Consider the following 9,328-nt stretch of genomic DNA (forward strand, 5'->3'; position numbering starts at 1 on the left):
TCTTTTTGAGACCGGGTCTCCCTGTAGCCCCTGCTGGCCTGGAACTCACTGTGTAGACCAGGCTGGCCTTCTTGAACTCACAGAGCTCTGCCTGCCTCTGCTGGTATGAAAGGCCTGCACCACCATGCCCAGCCTGGAAAAGGGGCTCTGAATATGCTACCCTAAAAGATGTCACTTTGGCATGAGGATAATTTGAGCTGAAAGGAAGGGCCAAACAGTGGATAAAAGTATCTTGCCTTTCCTCTTTCTGCTGAAAACCTAAGCATCAGCTTCTCTTTGTGAAGGTGAGCCCCTTTCTGGGTTGAAGAAGAAGAGGCCTCTTTTGTACACAACAGCTTTCCTAAACAACTACATAGTCCATCCCCTTCCATCTTTCCAAAACTCAGCTCTCCCCTGGAAGTCCAACCTCCCCTCATTGTGTCTACTCCCTTCTTCACACTATTAAAATCATCTGCCTCTTAAACATTTTTAGTTTTCTATGAAGCCTCTTCGTTCAAACAAAATAAGCATTTTTCTCCTGTTAATTTGTCTTTTGTGGTTTTAATTCACAGGTCCCACATATTAAGCTTAATATGGCTGTAGAAGAAAGATTTTTCTTCTTCCCCTCCAAATTAGAGTTGTTTGTTTGTTTGTTTGTTTGTTTGTTTTGTTTGAGACACGGTCTCCCTGCTGTACCAGCTGGCCTGGAACTCACTATGGAGACCAGGCTGGCCTCTGTCTCACAGAGATCTACCTGCCTCTGCATCTCACATGCTGGAATTAAATGCCTGTGCCACCACGCCTGGCCAAATGAGAGTTGGAAATAATGTATTAATGTATATTTTTCTTTATGGAAACACTTCAAAAGTAGAATGCAAGAATCCCAAGAAATGACCATGTCCCCACTATATCTTTTATCATGGCTATTGACACAGCTCTCATTGCAAAGGGACTAAGAGATTGTTTATCCTGGAGCCAAATGAGAGTGTACGTAGAACAGAGATTCAGGTAACCCCAAATATCATGTTTCAAGGTGGAAACTGTTCCACGAAGTTCTTATAGTTACAGAACAACAACAACAACAAAAAAGTACATAAATCAAGGCATTTTCCAAATGTGTTGTTGAGACTATTGGGTAGGTAGGTTACAGCAAAGCAGGAAATCCTGCTGTAGTAGGCCCCAGATGCTATCTGATGGCAGTCAGGGTTGATGGAACCTAGTGGTCTGCATGGATTCCTAAGATTTTTTTTCCCCTGATAGTTGAAAAGATGCTAGATTAGACACAAAGGTGGGCTGTGAATGGCTACTAAGGAACTAATTATAGCCTCAGAGACTTTGGGTATGGACCTGCAACATTCCACCTCTGCACATTTGTAAAGTGCTAATCATTCAGTTGACCTTGTAGAATCTTTGACATGAGTGTGGCTTGTTTTCTGAGAACTTTAGTTCATAGGGGCAAAGATACACATCATGACTTCTTTTTTTTTCTCATTCTTTCTTTCTGTTAAAGATTATTTATCACTGAACATCCCAGAGGTGGTCAGAGGCCTGCCTAGGGCAAGTTAAGGATTCATAATCTCTTGAGAATCCCTTTACATGCTGTTCCTGTGAATCAGTTAAACCATCTGTTGAGGGTTGGTGGCCAGGTGTCTTATGTCTACAATTAAAACAAGAAATATTAATATAAGAGATCTAAGACCTGGAAATGGCAGCACACACCTGATATCCTAGCACTCAGAAGTTTGATACCAGAGGGTTACAAGTTTTAAGCCATCCTGAGCCATATAGTGCACTCAAAGCCAGCCTACATCAAAGGCAAGACCCTGTGTTTAAAAAAACAGAAACGGGCTACAGAGATGGCTCAGTTTCCAGGAAAGCGGGGGCTTAAAGGAGACCCTGTCTCAAAAAAAAAAAAAAAAGACAAAAAATAAATGAAAATAATAAAATATTTTTAAAAATAACAAACAGACAGAACCAATAGTGTAAGAAACATGTGCAAGCCAAGGAGAAAGATCCAGTAAGAGACCCACACTGCTGACATTTTCACTTGGACTTCGAACCTCAAGAATGGTGAGGGGAAAATAGCCAGATGCAGTGGCTGAGACTATTATCCCAGTACTAGGAGTTCTGAGGCAGATGGGTATCCAGGCCAGCCTGGCTACATAAAGAAACCCTGAATCAAAAAAAATGGATGAGGATGTAGCTGGTGGTAGAGCACTTGCCTAGTGTGTGCAAGGTATGGGGTCATCCTCAGTACTGAAACCACAGCAACAGCAACAAGAGCTGTGAGTAAATAAATCCCTGTTCTTTAAGGCATTCTCTAAGGGATTTTGTTATGGTGATGTAATACTGAATGAGATGCACAGAGGAACGCCACATAGTGATGGTCAAATCTGAAATTCTTTATTAACAGCCAGTGGTCAGAGAGGGGGCTAATGCCCGAAAGAATGCTCGACCTCAAGGAGAAGCAGGGCAGGGTTTATAAAGCTTAAGACTACAATGACATCATGCCAGGGGCAAAGCCAATAGCCATAGTTGCATCAGATCACCACAGTTACACCAGACCAGGGGCAGGTGAGTTAACAAAATTTTCAGTTAACAAAAAGTTTTGGTTAGGCTGGGTAGGAGGACGTGCTACCTGGACGTGCTACCTGGCTACTTGTAAGTTTCCCAGTATTGTAGAAACAGTGTACTCCCTGAAGCTGCCTGCATAAGATGTTCTGTCTGGCTGGCTGCAGTGGGAATGGCTGGACAAAATCACAGGGTAAAGCAAAAGTCAACTGGAGCAAAATGGAGTTAGTTTTGCCATTTCCTTCCCCCTGGTCTTAGGGTAGAGACAAAGCCTTGACGCAGTATTCTCAGGTGACAGGGTTGTACTGTACTCTCAAGGTACATTAATTTGACAGAAGTTATCTGTTCTTTGATAAAGTTTAATAGTCAGTTAATTAGGCAAGGCTCAATCATTGGACCCAGGAGGAGAAGGATGAGGTGTCTTGTCAGGCCTGGAAACAAGGTGGTCAGCCATGGATTGCAATCAAACCAACAACTGAACCAGGAACTGTTGGCCTCTCTCTCCTTTCGGAATAGGTGGCAGGGTGTAGAGGAGGGAACTGGGAGGATGTCTCAGTGGTCAGAATGGACTGTAGCCTGGACCTGTTAGAGAGACTGGAGATACTTTAAGAGAAACTAGAACAGGGTCCCTTAGTCTAGGCAGTAGGGGAGGTAGGCTTCTGAACATAATCTTATAAGGGGTGAAACCCATCTTATAGGGCCCAGAGGAAGAGGAGGACCAGGAGCAGGAGGTTGGGCCAGTTTTCACTGGTCTCTAAAATTAATTTAACATTATCTGAGCCAATTGACAGAGGCAGCCAAAACTTAGGAATTATCTCATGTAAGGCTTTTACCACCCAATTGGAGAATGTGTCCACAAATTCCAGAAAGTAGTTCAGTCAGTTTGGTGGCACCCAGATGTGTCGTCTGATGAAGGTGGTCCAGAAGGAGGTGTCCAAGGGCTACAGGAAGGACGACTCTGAAGTGTGGCAGGGTCCATCATCCTACAGGGTACAGTTATGCAGGGAGCAGCTCTGGGTTATCCTGGGAGTAGGAGTGGCTCAACATGGAGTCTGGAAGCCGGCTGGACCATGTGGTCTTCTGCCATTGGAGTGTCAGAATCCTCTTTCTTGCAGCAAAGGCATATCTGTTGTCTGTAAATATGTTCATCCATTTATCCTTTCCCCAACATAGAGTCTGGTGAGGGCCATCAGTTCAGTCTTTTGTGAGGAGGTGCCCTGGGGCAAGGCTTGGGTTCAGATGATATCCTGTTGGGTGGTCATAGTGACTCCAGCCTTTTAGGTCTCCTTTATCTTCCATCTGTGAACAAGTCAGCAACTGTTTTAGGTAAAGTGATGTCTGGAAGATCCAGGCAACTGACCTGGGAGATGTCCAGCAGGTCCTCACAATCATGTAGGGGCACCTCCGGGTTATCATCATGTATCAGCGTTCCTAGGTTGAGGCTCTGAATGTGAGAAGGTGAGACACAGCCAATTAAGGAGCAGGCTCTGGTACTGAGTGATGTGGTTATTTGGCATCCATTGGCCATTTGCTCCCCAGAGGAGGGTCTCCAATGCATGGGGGGGGTTGTTAAGTACAAGTCTTGGCCTAAGGTGAGCTTGTCAGCCTCCTTTACCAGTAGACAGTAGCCACTATGGCGTGTAAACAGGAAGGCCATCCTGAAGCTACTGGTTCTAGGCGCTTGGATAAGTACAGGCCTTTTACTAGAACAGGGTCCCTTAGTCTAGGCAGTAGGGGAGGTAGGCTTCTGAACATAATCTTATAAGGGGTGAAACCCATCTTATAGGGCCCAGAGGAAGAGGAGGACCAGGAGCAGGAGGTTGGGCCAGTTTTCACTGGTCTCTAAAATTAATTTAACATTATCTGAGCCAATTGACAGAGGCAGCCAAAACTTAGGAATTATCTCATGTAAGGCTTTTACCACCCAATTGGAGAATGTGTCCACAAATTCCAGAAAGTAGTTCAGTCAGTTTGGTGGCACCCAGATGTGTCGTCTGATGAAGGTGGTCCAGAAGGAGGTGTCCAAGGGCTACAGGAAGGACGACTCTGAAGTGTGGCAGGGTCCATCATCCTACAGGGTACAGTTATGCAGGGAGCAGCTCTGGGTTATCCTGGGAGTAGGAGTGGCTCAACATGGAGTCTGGAAGCCGGCTGGACCATGTGGTCTTCTGCCATTGGAGTGTCAGAATCCTCTTTCTTGCAGCAAAGGCATATCTGTTGTCTGTAAATATGTTCATCCATTTATCCTTTCCCCAACATAGAGTCTGGTGAGGGCCATCAGTTCAGTCTTTTGTGAGGAGGTGCCCTGGGGCAAGGCTTGGGTTCAGATGATATCCTGTTGGGTGGTCATAGTGACTCCAGCCTTTTAGGTCTCCTTTATCTTCCATCTGTGAACAAGTCAGCAACTGTTTTAGGTAAAGTGATGTCTGGAAGATCCAGGCAACTGACCTGGGAGATGTCCAGCAGGTCCTCACAATCATGTAGGGGCACCTCCGGGTTATCATCATGTATCAGCGTTCCTAGGTTGAGGCTCTGAATGTGAGAAGGTGAGACACAGCCAATTAAGGAGCAGGCTCTGGTACTGAGTGATGTGGTTATTTGGCATCCATTGGCCATTTGCTCCCCAGAGGAGGGTCTCCAATGCATGGGGGGGGTTGTTAAGTACAAGTCTTGGCCTAAGGTGAGCTTGTCAGCCTCCTTTACCAGTAGACAGTAGCCACTATGGCGTGTAAACAGGAAGGCCATCCTGAAGCTACTGGTTCTAGGCGCTTGGATAAGTACAGGCCTTTTCCATTATCCCAAAGTCTGAGCAAGCATGCCTTTTGCAATCCCCTGGGCTTCATGAACAAAAAGGTGAACATCAGCTGGGGCTTGGGTTAGGGCCAAGCCTGTTGGAAAGCCAGTTCTTTTGTCTGTACATTTAAAGGTTGGTCCCCAGTCATGGCTGAGTAGAGGGGCCTTGCTATTTTATCCAAGCCTGGGACCCAAAGTTGGAAATATCCCACTGCCCCTAGGAATTTGTATGCCTGTTTTTTGATCTGGGGCATGGGGAATCTAAAGGATGGCTTCCTTCTAGGCTGCAGTAAGTGTTCTCTTACCTTGGGAGGGTTTGTACCCCAAATAGGAGACTCCCCACTGGCAAAGTTGGGTTTTCTTGGTGGAGACACAGTACCTTAGGGCCTGGCACAGCTGGAGCAGGTCTTGTGTGTCTTGAAGGCAGGTGGCTGGGTCGGCAGCAGCTAACAGGAGGTCATCTATATATTGGATCAGTATTGAGTCAGCAGAGAGGCTCTGAAGCTTGTCAAGTCCTTTTGGGGGGCTCCCTGGACAGCACGGGGAAACTGGAACAAAGGCCAAATTTACAGCTTGGGTGTTCTCTAGGGCCAGAGGGTCAGAAGGACTCCTGGGCCCCTGACGGTACCTCAGTGGTTTTAGATAGCTTTGTGGGTTTGGGGCTGCCCCCCTGACTATCACTAGAAGAATCCCATGAAAAGTATCCAATGCTGGAACAGTCAGGACCTGAGGCTTTTCAGAAAACAAGGCAGTGGCCAGATGCAGGGCCCCCATGGCCCTGTGTCCATCCTGAGGTCCAACCCAGGACCCTGGATCCCAGGTCCTAGGTCCCCAGGTCATTGACTACCAGGGCCAGCAGGAGCAGTGAGGCCCTTACCTTTTGGGAGGGAAGAGAGGACTAGAGAAACCCAGTGTAGCATACACAGGGATGGAGGCAGACATTAGAGTCTACATTTCAAGGAAAGGTATGTGGTGGGCATCTTTTCAAGTACCTGGAGGCAGTAACAGAGTAGTTCCTGTGACCATCCCAGCCACAGGTGCTGCATGTCCTCCCTTGGGGCCCTGATGGCACTGGGGCCCAGGGCAGAAGGCAGATGGGGAGGAGGGCTAGAGTTTGGCAGGATACCTGCACACATTTATAGCATCTTGGGTAACACATCACTAAGTAACTAGCTCTGAGGAAGACACTTCTGGACCCTCTTTCAAAGTTTAGCTGGGGGTGGTTGGGGGCACTGATCTGCCTGCTGTAGACAAGGGTAGCAGGACACCTGACCACATGGATAAAGGTTATGGGCAGCTGTTTAGGGAGCTGCCAGTACATACAAGAGCCCATAGAACAGTCTGGCTCCACAGCAACCTTAAGTCGGGACCCAGGCAAGACTCAGGGACAAGCACCCCCAGTAGACAGAGATGCAGAAGTAGTCGTCTTTGAACAACTGCAGAATAAAGGAGGAGGGACCCTGAAGATTACTATATCCCATAAGCCTTAGTAATTACTCAGGTGGGTTTTTTTGTTTGTTTTTGTTATTTTTCATTTAACATCCCCAGACCCATTTATGGAAAGTGTGAGGAGGACTGGGAACCCTGCCAGGATGGAAGGGAAGGGACAGCAGGGGTGGTCTGAGGTCTGCCGTGTCGTTCCATTTGATGACTTTTTTAGTTTACTTGGTCAGTCTTGATCGGACAAGCAGGACTGGTGAGAAAGTCTCTGACAAAGAACAGATGGAAGCATCCAGCCCAAGAGCAGAAGGTGGTGGGGGTACAGGAAAGCAGGAGCAGCACTGTTCTGTGCCTCACCTTCTAGTAAGGAGATTTATTTACAGCCTTTTAAAATTTTTATTTTCATGGGCAGATATTTCATATAATAGTTAACAATGTCTTGAATTAGTCACTATAATAAACCTGGGATGGTGCAGGTCTACCTTCCCTTTTTCTTTAAAGAATATAATCCTGTTTTTAACAGAAACATTTTGCAGCAAAGCATCATTATTCCTTTTTTTTTTCATATGAAGAAATTCAACCAAAATTAAACAAAAACAAATAAAGTTTACATTTTTCTCTAGTCTTTTAGAATTTCCTATATGTCCTTAAGTTGGACTTTTCCTGTATCATTTTATATTCTGGTACAATCAAGGATTTTGATTTTAGACAAAACTTTTTTTTTCTTTTTAGACAACACTAAAACTTGAGGCCCTTCCCACATCATGTTCCATCCCTCTGTATGCGGGTCTCAAATACACCAGTCTTTCTATGCCTGCTTTTCTCAAGCTCCTGAGAAGTCTATCTGAGGATGCAGGGGGAGAGTCAGTAGACATTCTGAGCTGATAAAAAGTGAGTGGGATCCTTTTTTTCTTCTTTTTAGTAATGAGGCAGAGTAGAACAGCAGTTCCTTAGGGACAGTCATCTAGGGATAAATGCCAACCCATGCCCTCAGTAGGGTGAGAAAGGGGTACAAGGAAGAGGGTCGTAGAGAGGTCATCACCTGTCCTAACATCCAGGAATGCTACTCTCAGAGAGAAGAGGAGTAAGTCCTAGACTAGGGAAGTCCATCCTGACCGAAATCTTCCCACCTTTTTTTCTCTCATTTCATCAGCACTGAAGGGGCAGATGACAAGCTTCAGTGGGCAGCATCCTGACTGCAAGTCCTGAGCTACATTCCATCCTCTTCCCTTTTTACCTTGGTAGAGGGCCTGGGGAGACAGGGAAGGAACTCAAAAGCAATGGTGGGCTTTCAGAATGGTGGCTACAACTAGAGTCACAGAGAAAAGACCTGTGAATCTTTCAGAGCAGAGAAAAACCTCATAGGAAAGCGCTGGAGGTGGAGGGAGGATGGGCCACAGGGACAGGCCTGGGTGATGGGCAAGGCACTGAGTGCCCCGGACATGGGAGGGGGCCGCTCAGTAGGGTAGAGAGGGCAGAGAGTTAGCCTGTCAGAATGTAGAGCTGTTGTAAAGGAGAGGCTGGAGAGAGAGACATGGAGTTCACCAGACATGCAGGCAAAATACTCATATACATGAAATTTAAATGTAAAAATCTAAAAAACAGCTCTGCTTCCCTGGGCCTGCAGGACCCACAGGCTTCTCTCTCTCTGGGGTAAGTCAATTGGGCTCTCTGCACCTTGACTCCCTCAGCCTCACTCACCCTCCCATCTACCCCATTGGTCTCTCCTCCTAGCCTGGGCCTTGTCCCATTCCTTGTCTTGGTGCCCCAGACACCTGGGGAACCACCACTGCTTCCTGATCCTGTGTATCCAGAGAAACTCAGTTCTTTCTCAGGTCCCCAGGAGCACTGCTTCTGGGCCTGGCCCCACCCTGACCTCCCTCTGCTTCCTGGGCCTGCAGGACCCTCAGGCTTCTCTCCCACCGGCAGGCCTCTCTCTCCCCAGGGTAAGTCGATCTTGCCCTCTCACCCTCCCATCTCCCCCACCTGTCGCCTGTCTCTCCTCATAGCCTGGGCCCTGTCCCATTCCTTATCTTGGGGCCCCAGACACCTGGGGAACCACCACTGCTTCTTCCTGATCCTGTGCATCCAGACCAACTCAGTTCCTTCTCGGGTCCCCAGGGGTGCTCTGGGCCCGGCTCCACCATCACCTCCCTCTGCCTTCCTGGGTCTGCACAGCCCTCCAGCCTCTTTCCTGGACGCCTGGGCTGACCTTTCCTCTTCCTGGTCCTTTGCATCCAGACCAAGCCAGCTCCTCAGTGAAGTCCCCAGGGGCCCTTGGGGCCACCTCCCGCCCCCATCTTCCTTTGCATCTTTGGGTGGTAAGGCCACCAGCTGCCCTAGAGCAGCATCTTTCCTGGGCCTGACTCCCAGGCCAGTCCAACCCCCAAATTCATGAGGCCAAAATCTCTTCTGGAGGGACCCAGCCCTTAGGAGAAAGCCTGAGAGCACCTAATCCTCATCTGGCTTGGGCCTCTGTGGGAACTCCGGAAGACAAAAGCAATCGGCCACTCCAATATAAAATCAAAAGAGAGAACCAGAAGCT

At 47.5% G+C, this 9,328-nt stretch overlaps 1 protein-coding gene across 1 annotated transcript in view; it reads right to left on the reverse strand.

Annotated features, from left to right (window-relative positions):
* Nucleotides 1-3,910: 3,910 nt before the first annotated feature.
* LOC103724467 (DNA-(apurinic or apyrimidinic site) lyase-like) overlaps nucleotides 3,911-9,328 on the reverse strand; it is a gene marked incomplete at its 3' end in the record, with an annotated part of 14,519 nt that continues 9,101 nt past the window's right edge. The window contains exons 6-7 of the mRNA XM_008821563.3: nucleotides 4,999-5,069; nucleotides 3,911-3,994 (exon numbers count right to left, since the gene is read on the reverse strand). Of these exons, the coding sequence (XP_008819785.1) occupies nucleotides 3,911-3,994; nucleotides 4,999-5,069 (155 nt within the window). The remainder of the gene's footprint in view (nucleotides 3,995-4,998; nucleotides 5,070-9,328) is intronic.

Source organism: Nannospalax galili, unplaced genomic scaffold (assembly GCF_000622305.1).
Source record: "Nannospalax galili isolate Female #2095 unplaced genomic scaffold, S.galili_v1.0 scaffold1048, whole genome shotgun sequence".
NCBI classification, from domain to species: domain Eukaryota; kingdom Metazoa; phylum Chordata; class Mammalia; order Rodentia; family Spalacidae; genus Nannospalax; species Nannospalax galili.